Source organism: Rhinoraja longicauda, chromosome 6 (assembly GCF_053455715.1).
Source record: "Rhinoraja longicauda isolate Sanriku21f chromosome 6, sRhiLon1.1, whole genome shotgun sequence".
Lineage (NCBI taxonomy): Eukaryota > Metazoa > Chordata > Chondrichthyes > Rajiformes > Arhynchobatidae > Rhinoraja > Rhinoraja longicauda.
Genome location: NC_135958.1, coordinates 71,226,413 through 71,239,816, shown reverse-complemented (window position 1 = coordinate 71,239,816; position 13,404 = coordinate 71,226,413). Strand labels below are relative to the sequence as shown.

The following is a 13,404-nucleotide window of genomic DNA, read 5'->3' as shown; positions in this document are numbered from 1 at the left end:
TTCCATATTTAAGCAAGTAGGAGTGTAGAGAAAAAAGTTTAAAGTTTTACTCAAAATGCTGGAGTAACTCAGTGGGACAGGCAGCATCTCTGGATGGAAGGAATGGGTGGTGTTTCGGGTCAAGACCCTTCTTCAGACTGAGTCAGGGGAGAGGGAGACACAGGGATAAGGAAGTGTAAGGTGTGAAAACGAGACATCAAAGGAGATGTAAATCAAGGAAAATGGAGAATATATCATTGTTAGCTAGGAGACGATTACAACGAAGCAAACAGAGATAGAATTTAATCAGGGGGACAGTCAGACTGGTCGGAGAACTAGGAAGGGGGATACAGAGAGAGGGAAAGCAAAGGTTACTTGAAGTTAGAGAAGTCAATATTCATACTGCTGGGGTGTAAAGTGCCCAAGCGGAATATGAGGTGCTGTTCCTCCCAATTTCCACTGAGCCTCACTCTGACAGTGGAGGAGCCCCAGGACACAAAGGCCACTATAGGAATGGAAGGGGGAGTTAAAATGTTTAGCAACCGGGAGATCAGGTTGCCAGCATCTGCTGTTCCTTCTTACACAGTTAGAAGTTTTACCTGATTAACATCAAATTGATTTCGGTGCTTGGCGGGTACTCTTCATATCGGATAATTATCCAAAATAAATATGGCAGAAGAATATTGGTGGCAGTGAGGATAATGGGTGGAAGATATTCCATGAAGAATTCAATAACGAATGCATATCCCTGGGTGCTTCTCTCCTAGGAAGAAGATAGATTATTTAATAAATATAAAAATACATTTTCAGCCATCAGATTCCTAGTCGTGTCTTTTGGATGTGGTATCAATTATCCATGCCTTAGACTCTCATATCAAATTTTTATATGAGTCAGGCAGCATCTCAGGAGAGAAGGAATGGGTGACGTTTCAGGTCGAGACCCTTCTTCAGACTGAAGAAGGGTCTCGACCCAAAACTCTCCTGCCCGACCTGCTGAGTTACTCCAGCACTTTGTGATACCTTCGATTTGTACCAGCATCTGCAGTTATTTTCCTACGAGTCTTTATATGGAGTCACTTTGATTCAGAATTCCAATATTACTCATGGCATTCTCGATTTTCTGAACTGATTGATTGAAAGCGACAGCATGAAAACAGGCCCTTCTGCCCACCGAGTTCACATCGATCATCCATTCGCTCTAGTTCTAAGTTATCCCAGGTTTGCATCCACTCAGGGCAATTTGCAGAGGCCGATTAACCTATTAACCTGCATGACGTTTTTGGGATGTGGGAGGAAACTGGAGGACTCGGTTTAAACCCATGGGGACACAGGTAGAACGTGCAAACTCCGCACAGACAGCACCCCTGATCAGGATCGGACCCGGGTCTCTGGTGCTGCGAGGCAGCGGCTCTAACAGCTGCGCTACTGTGCTGCCCACAAATAATTGTATTGTATTATTGTTTGCTGTATATTTATTTGTTGTGTTGTTGCATTTAATGTACCTGCAAAACTACAGCAAGTAAGAATTTCATTGTTCAGAACAATGAACAATTTCATTTCATTCAGAAAAATGAAATCCTTGTGCAGGAAGGAACTGCAGATGCTGGTTTAAACTGAAGATAGACACAAAAAGCTGGAGTAACTCTGTGGGTCAAATGACATCTCTGTGGAAAAGGAATAGGTGACCTTTCGGGTCGAGACCCTTCTTCAGACTGAGGGTCAGGGGAGAGGGAAACGACCCGAAACGTCACCTATTCCGTTTCTCCAGAGATGCTGCCGGACCCGCTGAGTTACTCCAGCTTTTTGTGTCTATCTTCAGTTTAGACCAGCATCTGCAGTTCCTTCCTGCACAAGGATTTCATTGTTCTGTACCCAGGACATATGGCGATTTCACACTCCTGACTCTTGACAGCACCCAAGCTCAACGCTGAAGCTGGGACCCTGGAACGTTGCTGCTTGTAACATATTTATTCAATGCTCCTGAAATTTATCAATTGGTCTCTATGCGCTCACCTTCCTCTGGAAATGTTGAGAGAATTTTGTTGCTCGATAGATGGCAAAGAACGCTCCAGTCAATACCATTATGATGAACAAATTGAGCAAAAAGCGGATGAGGTAAAGGAATGCTCTCTCCCTGGCAGTTCGTTCTACTTTTCTCTTCCTGTACATTTGCTCCGCTAAGTCAGTCTATTTAAAACAAAAAAAACACAAGGCATTACACTCACTTAACTGCTCAGACCTGAACATTGAAAATTTAATCCCCAGTTTAAAACCATCTTAAAATGTCACTTTAGAATCGAGTTTCGAAGGTTAATTTGAATTTAAATCTGCTTTATTTTGAGACAACGTAATTAGAAACAAGACAATTGCTGACTGCTTAACTGAACGTGACTGTACTTAACAGTCTTTTAACTATATTTGAGCCTATAGCTCACATTTCTGGTTGCAATTTGGCTGTTATAAAATTCTCATTTGGGAAACATTGGCTTATTAAAGCATTAGTGGATGACTTGTTTGAAAACAAGTTTATAAATCACTGTGTAGGAAAGAACTGTAGATGCTGGTTTAAATCAAAGATAGACACAAAGTGCTGGAGTAACTCAGCGGATAGGCAGCATCTCCGGAGAGAAGGAATGGGTGATGTTTCGGGTCAAGGCCCTTCTTCAGTCTGAAACGTCACCCATTCCTTCTCTCCATAGGTGCTGCCTGTCCCGCTGAGTTACTCCAACATTTTGTGTCTATCTTTGTAAATCACTGGTTTGGCTACAGTTCTTGAATTCACAGTTTATAAACGATGCCAAGGCTTTAAAGAGGGTGCAAGGAGCTTCACTGGAGTGATGTTGGCTGCAACCTTCCCCCCCATTGACGAACTGTACACTGCAAGGGCCAGGAAGCGAGCAGGCAAGATCATCTCTGACCCCTCTCACCCTGGCCACAAACTCTTCGAAGCACTTCCCTCTGGAAGGCGACTCCGGACTGTCAAAGCAGCCACAGCCAAACATAAAAACAACTTTTTTCCACGAGTGATAGTTCTACTCAATAACCAAAGTCTGCAGTCTCTTTTTTTGCTCTGGTTTATTTCCACCCACATGTTTAGACCGTAATGATGTATCCTTATTGTTTTGATGTGTTTATGCTTTATTCTTAATTGTTAACTGTATGTTTGTGTTGTCATTTGTGAGCGGAGCACCAAGGCACATTCCTTGTATATGCATACTTGGCCAATAAACATTCATTCATTCATTCATTCATTCATTCATTCATTCATGATGGACCTCAAGTGAATCTGAGGACATTCTCCTTACAATAGAGGAGAACGGGACCAATAAGTGGAATGGGAATTATGGGCTGAATGGACCTCTCAATGTGCTGTCTTATTTCTAAGAGGTGCATCACAGCAGCAAGCAACTCATTGACATTGAGCATTAAAGGCCACAATAAATACCATCGGTTACTCAATATGCTGAAATTATTTTACTGGCAACAACCCTGACTAATCTAAGCTTCCCATCAACATGAGATGGCCCAAGCTATAAAAAAATTATTATGGTGGCCATCTAAACACTTATTCGTGTCTTTACCAATACCAGGAATTATTTACGACATGGTTTGCCATTTTTGTAATTTATGACTAAATTCATAAAAAAGTCACAGTTGTAAACAACGTTGTCTTATAAAAGTGCTGCAAAATTATCAACCTTCAGTTGTGCAAACTGAAGCACATTTAAATGTTTAAATCCAACAATGTTTAAGCAGAAATAGTTTTGTTTACTGGTCATTTCTATGTCCTTCAGAACAACACACGCACACTTCATACGCCACTGGCAACACAGGCCATTGGCTACACAGAGTGCAGAAGAAGGCATTTGGCATGCTTGCCTTCATCAGTCAAGCAATTGAGTACAGGAGTTGGGATGCCTTGCTTTAACCGTTGATGTCCTTGGTGAGAAGGAAAAGATTTGGTCTGACTGGCAAGATTTTTACGCAGAGGATGGTGGGCATAGGGAACAAGCTGCTAAAGAAGGTGCAGCGGTGGGTACAATTCCAATGTTTGCAAGACATTTGAACACGTATACGGATAAAAATGTTCTCAAAGAATATGGGCCAAATGCAAGCAGATGGGACTAGGACAGATAGACATCTTGTGTAAGAAAGAACTGCATTGATGGTTTAAATCGAAGATAGACACAAAAAGCTGGAGTAACTCAGCGGGTCAGGCAGCATCTCTGGAGAGAAGGAATGGGTTAGGTGACATATCGGGTCAAGAACAAACATAGATGTTGAAGTAAACATAGACTGAAGAAGGGTCTCGACCCGAAACGTCACTCAACCCACATCTCCAGATATGCTTCCTGTCCCGCTGAATTACTACAGCTTTTTGTGTTTATCTTTCAGATAAACATCTTGGTCAGTATGGATGAGTAGGGCCAAAGGGCTCATTTCCTGGCTGTATAACTCTATGATTTTATAACTTTGTTAATTAGAAGCAGAGGAAAACCACAAATTATAGTATAAACATTTGCTGATTTTATTCTGACCAAACCAGTGAATAAAGTTTGTCACATAACTCTTTTCAACTGAATGTTATAACTTTCGGAAAGATGCAGTGCAATGGAAAGTGTGCAGAGGAGATAAAAACCGGAAGAGCCTCGACTTGGAGGACTTCAGGTGCAGGAAGAGATTTGTTTGGTTGGGCTTTCTTTCCCTGAAACAAAGAGAAAACAAGCCCAACCAACTCAATCTCCGAGAGATGACCTGATGGAGGTATATAACGTTATAAGAAAAATCAACAGGGTAAATAGTCCGAATCTTTTTGGACTGAAGGAGCTTTAAAGGGTATCTGAGGGTAATTTGACCACTGCATTCTCCAGTTTTAGGTACCTAACAACTCCCCCCTCTCTCTCCCTTTTCTCCCCTACATCCCCCATTTCTTCTCCACCCCCCCCCCCCCTCCCCTCCGCTGTCCCACCCAACCCCCCCCCCCCCCCCCACGCCCGGACATGAAACTATTTCTCTCCTCCCCTGCCCCTTCCTCCTACATTCCTTCTTCTGGCTTCACAATTCCCTTCTCTTCAATCCTGTCTCACAACATCTAGTCTAATCTCTGGTCTTTGTTCCAACCATCGACCACTCAAACTCTGACAATTTTCACCAGTTTCCTATTTAGAGATCAATTACTATATTATGCTCGGCTACAAAATCAATGGAAATCAAATAAGGTCTGAAGAAGGGTTCCGAGCCTAAATGTCACCCTTCCTAATTCTCCAGAGATGCTGCCTGCCCCGTTGAGTTACTCCAGCACTTTGTGTCTAATTTCAAATATAAAGAGCCTAGTTTAGGAGCAATATATGTCCATAAGTTCATAAGTCATAAGAACAGAATTAGGCCATTCGGCCCGCCGAGTCTACTCCGCCATTCAATCGTGGCTGATCGATCTATGTTTGTTCCAAATTAATAGGTGAACAACATGACAGTGATCATTTGAATGACTACAATAATAATGTTAAATGTGATTTGTGGAATTACAATACCTTCATTTCATTCATAATGCAAAGGTTCTTGAGTTCAGCCATGGAAGTTTCCTTTATACAGAAGTCCCAGAGAGTGAAGATCTTGGCACTTTGTCTGCTATTGTAATTACTCTCAAGCATACTTTCTTGCTTAAACCCATTCATGGTCCTGCAAAGACAAACCCATCCAGTTTAGAGAGAGCGAGCACTTATTTTCAGTGTGCCATGTGCTTAACCGCAAGACCGCCATCGCATTTTGTTCATTAATGTTACATTTTCCTTTTCAGTTTTGCATCTTCTATGCTTCTTATTTACTCTTCCAAAGTGATTATTGCCAAGGTAATGACAAAAAAAATGGTTTCCTCTGGAAACGCATGGCAGAATACAATAACACATCTTTCAATCTATTCCTCTCATGATTTTGTACCCCTCTACGAGATCACCTCTCATCCTCCTTCTCTCCAGGGAATAGAGTTCCAGCCTGTTCAACCGCTCCCTATAGCTCAGACCCATGAGTCCTGGCAACATCTTCGTAACTCTTCGCTGCTTTTAAAATATGTTAAATAAAATCATGACTTTAGAATACTTTTTTTAAGAGAATAAATTCAATCCTGGAAAAGACTTTAGTCTGTTCCAGGATTGAATTTATTCTCTTAAAAAAAATATTATCTTAAAAAAAAGAGATTTTTTTAATATCCTAATGATTACCACCATGGGCGATAAGTATATTATCTACAAATAATACTTAGAATTTCCTTGCTCTTGTCTCATTTTTAGAAAATCCCTTTGAGTTTCAAAGTTCTGTGTTTGTCCATTTACTTCAAGGAAACCATAATGTGGAACTAAACATTATCAATTCCTCATGTGTCGGAAGGATCTGCAGATGTTGGTTTATACTGAAGATAGACAAAAAATGTTGGAGTAAATCAACGGGACAGGCAGCATCTCTGGAGAAAAGGATTACGTGACATTTCAGACCAGAACCCTTCTTCCGACCCGAAACCCCACCTATTCCATTGAGTCTGAAGAAGTGTTCCGACCCGAAATGTCACCTATTCCTTTTCTCCAGAGATGCTGCCTGACCCACTGTTACTCCAGTATTTATTTCTGTCCATCTTCATTATCAATTCCTCACCAATTTTCTTATTTGGAAAGGTTATTCTGAAGGAAGAATTGTCCTGTCATGATAATGTGGGTTGTGACTTTCCAGGTAAAGACCGAGCAAAGGCATGAAGTTAATTATCCCACCACATTGCTGTTTGTGTTTGCTTTCCTGATGACAAATGTCGCCTCATTTCTTGCAATGTGTTCACGTTTGGTAACAAATTTAAACTGAGAAACCATGAAAAGGGCGGTGGGAATTCAAACCTCTTTACAATCCAGCAAAGACAGAGGAGGAAGTAGAAGATCATTGTCAGCAGATAAGCCAAGGGGAGGCTGTAGCTCAGACCCTCGTACACACCAAATTTATAATATCCATAGAACATAGAGGAAACTTCCATGAATCCCTGAAAAAAAAAGAATAAATAAGTATTAAAAAGAAACACTTTAATTTTTTGGATTTGCTTCCACTCTCAAACTGTACCTTGTAGCGACCATAGGGATTGGTCCTGAGAGTCGAACCCTCGGATTGGCCAGCAAGGTCACATGGTGGTGCGACCATAGGGATTGGTCCTGAGAGTCGAACCCGCTGATTGGCCAGCTAGGTCAGGTGGTGGTTTTGGGGCCCAAAAACCAGGCAGTGGGAAGAGAACTTCGTCCGCGGAAATGGTATATGGCTCGCCACTCACAGTGCCCGGGGATTTCCTTCCGGAGTCCTCTGGTCAGCAGCCCTCGGTTCCGTCGGTTTTAGCATCCCTCCGGGCGCGAGTGGGTTCCCTGGCTCCGGTTCCTACTTCACGTCACGGGTGTTCCATGGTGCACGACCCGCCTGCCTTGAAGGACTGTGAATTTGTGTTTCTGCGTAGAGATGCCCATCGTTCCCCATTGCAGAGGGTCTATGAAGGATCGTTCCGCGTGTTGCATAAAGGGACGGCCACCTTCACCTTGGATGTTGGGGGCAGGAGTGAGCTCGTCTCTGTATCCAGGCTCAAACCTGCACACTTGGATCAGGACCGCCCTGTCCTGGTCGGCCAACCGCCTCGGCGGGGCCGTCCTCCTGCAATTCCACCTGATCCGGGACCCCCTGCTCCTGTGGTTCCTGCAGCCCCTCTCCTTACTCGTTCTGGTCGCGAAATCCGGCTCCCTGCTAGGTTCCGTACCTCGGGTTCTGGGGGGGGGTCATGTAGCGACCATAGGGATTGGTCCTGAGAGTCGAACCCTCGGATTGGCCAGCAAGGTCACATGGTGGTGCGACCATAGGGATTGGTACTGAGAGTCGAACCCGCTGGTTGGCCAGCTAGGTCAGGTGGTGGTTTTGGGGCCCAAAAACCAGGCAGTGGGAAGAGAACTTCGATGTGAACAGTTTGAGTTAATGGTTGTCTGTAATCTCGTTTGTTATCCTTTGTAATTGAATATTGCTGCCGCAATAAACTTCTTTAACAAAGTACAAGCCTCCAGACTCGCCATAACCTAAATATTTCAGTCGATAGCTAAACTGCAAGTTATAGTTAAGCTTGAATTTTCTTTGACAGAGTCTTGGCACAAACAACAAACATACACCTCAGGCACCTTCTCTTCTCATTTCCATCTACCTTTTGTATTGTTCAGCCTACAAGTGGTCACTTACAAAAACCATCTTGTCTCCATGCATTTCTCTCCTCCTTTTCCATCCTTCTCTACTAAACTGTCCCAATAAGGCTGAATGGAAGATCATAACGTTATCTTACATTCACGCGATCTGTACCCCTCATGGTTTTATACACCTCTTATAAAATCACCCCTCAGCCTCCTGCACTCTATGGAGTAAAGTCCTAGCCTGCCCAACCTCTACCTGTAGCTCAGGCACTCGAGTCCTGACAACATGCTTGCAAATCATAGAAACATAGAAAATAGGTGCAGGAGGAGGCCATGCGGCCCTTTGAGCCAGCACCGCCATTCATTGTGATCATGGCTGATCATCCACAATCAACAACCCGTGCATGCCTTCTCCCCATATACCTTGATTCCACTAGCCCCCAGAGGTCTATCTAACTCTCTTTTAAACCCATCCAGTGATTTGGCCCCCACTGCCCTCTGTGGCAGAGAATTCCACAAATTCACAACTCTCTGGGTGAAAAAGTTCCTTCTCACCTCAGTTATAAATGGCCTCCCCTTTATTCTAAAACTGTGGCCCCTGGTTCTGGACTCGCCCAACATTGGGAATATTTTTCCTGCATCTATCTTGTCCAGTCCTTTTATAATTTTATATGTTTCTATAAGATCCCCTCTCATCCTTCTAAACTCCAGTGAATCTTCCCTGCACTTACTTGATTTACTTCACTGAACTACAGTTTTCAAAAACACTGGAGAGATTTCTTACAAGAGTCAATTAAAAATATTAGATGAGATCACAACTTACTGATCAGAATTTGTAAGGCAGATTTTTTTGTGGGCAAATGCAATATTGTGGGTTTTGGGAATATGTTGTGATATTATCAGTGGAGGAGACCTTCAACATCAGTCTTTTTATGCACGGTGCTAAACTTTTACATGTGTTCAGATTTAGCGACATTCATAAAAGCCACACAGATACCATACACTCACCACCCTGGCTGGTTATGAATTCACCACTCTCAAATTGGCAGCGATCTATCTCCAAGTTAACAACCCATGATCACAAGAGTGTTTCATTCAAATCAGATTTTAAATGTAAATAACTTACTGTCCCAGAGAACAGATCCAGAATTCTATCATAAAAAGAAACCAAGCCCTTTGGATAGACTTCATATTTGAAGCACTCAGGTGCTGAAACAGAAACTAGAAACACAGATAGTTAATGATATATTTGCACAGAGTATTACTGGGCAGCTAACTTGATCACAGTATAATTAAATGTGGGTTATTATAAAATGAGGGCATGTTAAAGATATGTAAACAGTAGAACTTCAATGTCTTTTTTAATAAATTTACATTTCACATCAGGTTAAAATTATCATGTAAATTAAGTCATTCCTGAAGTTGGTTTTGCAGTGAAATGAAGTGAGAGTCCTGTAATGGATGGACCACTTTTACGTCCTTGGATTTGGCACTGATAACAATATTTAGAGGTCATTTGGACAGGTACATGGATAGGAAAGGTTTAGAGGGAAAAGGGCCAAATGCGGGCAGGTGGGAATAGTGTAGATGGGGTAGCTTATTCGGCATTTGGCAAGTTGAGCCAAAGGGCATCCTTCCGTGCTCTATGACTATGATTGAGAAATAATTTGCGTATTTTAAGCCTAGGATTATGAAGTTAGGCATTTCAACAATCCAGATAATACCCTGGTGTAGAAATGGTTAAAGTGTAAATAATATGCATGGTGATCTCTGGGTGCCTGTGATTAAAGATGTGGAGAATTCATTTTTTTGCTTAGTTACTGGTATTCAAACCATGCACAGTAAATGATGTGCTGCCTGGACCAAATCCACCGTCAATTGTAAAATTAGCAATGGTGCAGTAAATTAGGGGTTGCTTGGTGTAAGATTAACATTTGCAGTGTTATAGAGGATTCAATCCAATACCCACCACTTCCAATGTAAAGATTAGAGAGTGAACAAAAGAACAAAGAGTCATAGAGTCATGGAGGAATTGAGTCACAGAGCATGGAAACAGGCCATGCGGTCCAACTTGCCCAATCCAACCAAGATGCCCCATCTACACCAGTCCCACCTGCCTGCGTTTGGCCCATATCCATGTACCTGTCCATTTGGGGCCTTTTCAAAATATCTGACTAACCCATTGGTTTCTTCAGGTTTGCTTAGCTTTTAACCACCAAACCGGGCAATTGAAATAGCCGCGACAAGGACTGATGTCAGCCAAGGTTTCCCTTTTGAATTAAAACTAAATAAAAGGAAACCACAGGGATATTTCAAAATAAATTATTGCACCAGGGTTTAACTTGATCAGAAACAAAAAACAATAATGAACAAAGAAAATAGAAGAAATTCTCAATATACTAAATGAATTTGGAGCCCCCCATCACCTCAGGCACTGCTGACCAAGTGTCTGTTAAAGAAGGCAATCGAAAAAGTATAAATCCTCAAAATCATTGAATTCTGACAGCAATTTGTGCATTCATCCCTGCAACTATTGCTGAAGAGGTGAATAATTGCACCTTTGCAAGGAAAATTAACCAATTGAATCTGTCTTAGTTGAACAGTTTTGCAATTGAACATGAACATACATAAACCGTATCATGCGTATTATGTATTAACTTGGCACACAGATACTGTATATATGATGGACTCACTGTTCTTCAGACGCTCCGTGTCTGTCTGTACGAGTTTCATGTTGGTTACATAGATGAAAGGCAGGAGCACAAACGCACTAACCAAAAGAAATGCAGAAAGATTCAGGAAAACCAAGAAACGAAGAAAAGTGAAGTACGACTGGATTCCGGTCCCATAGCGACCTAGTCCATAAACACATCATGAAAGATTGAATTAATACAAGGTGGCATTCAAAATAATCTCAGGTTGCAGTGTAGTATTTGTGACTGAATTATCTGTTAACTTGTTGCAGAAAATGATCCACTGTTAAACCAAGCTCGACATTGTAATTCTAGCAAATTAGGGGCAGGATATTATCTTTAACTACTTTACCCTGGTCCATTGAGATCACTGACCGCTCTCACAATATCTTTGTTAGTTTAGTTTCGTTTAGAGATGCAGCGCGGAAACAGGTCCTTCGGCCCACCGAGTCCGCCGACCGGCAATCCATGCACATTTACACTATTCTACACACACTGGGGACAATTTATAATATTTACCAAAGCCAATTAATCTACAAACCAGTAGGCCCTTAGAGTGTGGGAGGGAATGGAGTAGCTGGAGAAAACCCACACGATCACAGGGAGAAGGTACAATCTCCGTACAGACAACACGCACAGTCAGCATCAAACACGGGTCTCTGGAGCTGCAAGGCAGCAACTCTACCGCTGCGCCACCGTGCCGCCCCTCTAACAAATTTGTTCGGATATCCAGACCAAGTTGCTTTCATGTTTAATTTCCCAAGTTATTTCCTCATCAGCAATATACATTGTGAAAGCCATTCTTCACATTTCTGACACATTGATCTTGGCTGTGATATGAACCCAACCTCACAATAAAGAAGTCACTCACACCTTCTATTTCATTCAGAGACCTCTTCCACAGTTCCAACCAGGATAGGGCATGTGTCACATCCTCCTGCAGCCTCCTCAGTGATTTCCACCGACTTTGCTTCCATACTTCCCAGCTGGTGAGATGTCCTGGGTCACAGTATCTCTTTTTCCTGTGGAAAAGTAACATTTCAATGTTTTGAACAAATAATGAAAGTTATTGCTTACTGATTCACCTTTCAGAGTACAGGTCCACCAACGATTTTCCGGCATCTTTGATTCCAGAGCCTTTCTGGATTCAGGACCAACAGAGGTCACTCTGAGAGGAGTCGAATGGTATGGGAACTGTCCACCTCGGCAGTCGAGGAGCCGAGATATCGACCTACAAATTCGTCCTCAGAAGTCGGCTATGGGAACGGATCTGCCGGCTGCGGCCGGGCCGGAGTTCCAGAGCCCCGGCCGCAGTGGGCAAATTTGACTCGCTGATCGGCGCAGAAGTCCCGATGAGGTCGAGATCAGCCACCTGAGCCAAATCTGGCACCTCGCCCAGTCAAGGTGCCAGATTTTCAGGGTGATTTCAGGTGCGCTCTCATAATTTTGTTCAGATTAAAGGTGTCAGACCAGTTGCCAGTAAATTGGTAGGAGACCTATAACTGGGCAGCTTTTTATTTTGAAGCTCATAATTATTGCAGGAAATTTGCTACCATCAATTATTATGAACCATTTGCAGCCCAAAAATAAAGGCATTAGTGTGGGATAGCTGAACTATTGGTTTGCTGAAGGACAAATCTTTGATTCATGCCATTTGTGCAGACAAAATCATACTTGCTATATTTTAAGTCTGATAATTAAGTGAATCCGTTTTCAGAATGGACACTAACACTGGTGTTATCTCCCTGCAAAAGTCAGGAAGAAAAGATTTGTTCCTTTGGTCAGCCAGATTTCTGATACCAGGGTACTGAGTTTCTAAATGGAACTGATCAGTCACATCAAATTTCTGGTCGCAATAATTTACATGCAATATTTTCCCCAAAGCATATCATTTATTTACTCAGTACATTAATCTTAGGCATAAATGTTTAGCTGGTGATATGATGCACTTTTTCGGTCCAGGTTCAAGTAATAATCTGGAGCACACATTTCCATATCTACAGTATTCAAAAGTTAAATAGGTAAGGCTTATGGATCAGATTATCAACTCTATAAGTGGGTGACTACTCGAATCATTACATCGTATGGGAGGCGCATTCCCAATCTCGTTGTACCCCTGTACAATGACAATAAAGATATATTGTATTGTATGGTATTGTATTGTATTACCAGAGATATGGTGTTGGAACACATTTGATCCCAAAAATAGTGCCCCAGCAATTCTATCACATCACATCTGCCTTCTCAACACAATGGAACTTAAGACCACTGTTCTTTCACCATTCATCTTCCTGACTAACACCCCATCTCAATCACCAGACTCATCAATTATACCCCCCCAGGAAGAATGTTCCATTCTGCTAATCATACTTTCCTCATTTTCCTGGAATACACATCCTATTATCTCTCTCGCACCGCCCCCAATAACAGGGGACTGCTGAAGAAAGACCTCAGTGGGAATTTACTGGGAACCAAGCTCTTTGGAGTGTGGGGGGAAAAAAACGGAGCACCTGGAGAAAACCCATGTGGTCACAAGGAGAACGTAC

At 42.4% G+C, this 13,404-nt stretch overlaps 1 protein-coding gene across 1 annotated transcript in view; it reads right to left on the bottom strand.

Moving 5' to 3' along the window:
- LOC144594943 (transmembrane channel-like protein 7) overlaps window positions 1-13,404 on the bottom strand; it is a 35,981-nt gene that overhangs the window by 17,991 nt on the left and 4,586 nt on the right. The window contains exons 3-9 of the mRNA XM_078401884.1: window positions 11,732-11,880; window positions 10,859-11,020; window positions 9,292-9,386; window positions 6,858-6,997; window positions 5,511-5,658; window positions 1,993-2,166; window positions 579-742 (exon numbers count right to left, since the gene is read on the bottom strand). Of these exons, the coding sequence (XP_078258010.1) occupies window positions 579-742; window positions 1,993-2,166; window positions 5,511-5,658; window positions 6,858-6,997; window positions 9,292-9,386; window positions 10,859-11,020; window positions 11,732-11,880 (1,032 nt within the window). The remainder of the gene's footprint in view (window positions 1-578; window positions 743-1,992; window positions 2,167-5,510; window positions 5,659-6,857; window positions 6,998-9,291; window positions 9,387-10,858; window positions 11,021-11,731; window positions 11,881-13,404) is intronic.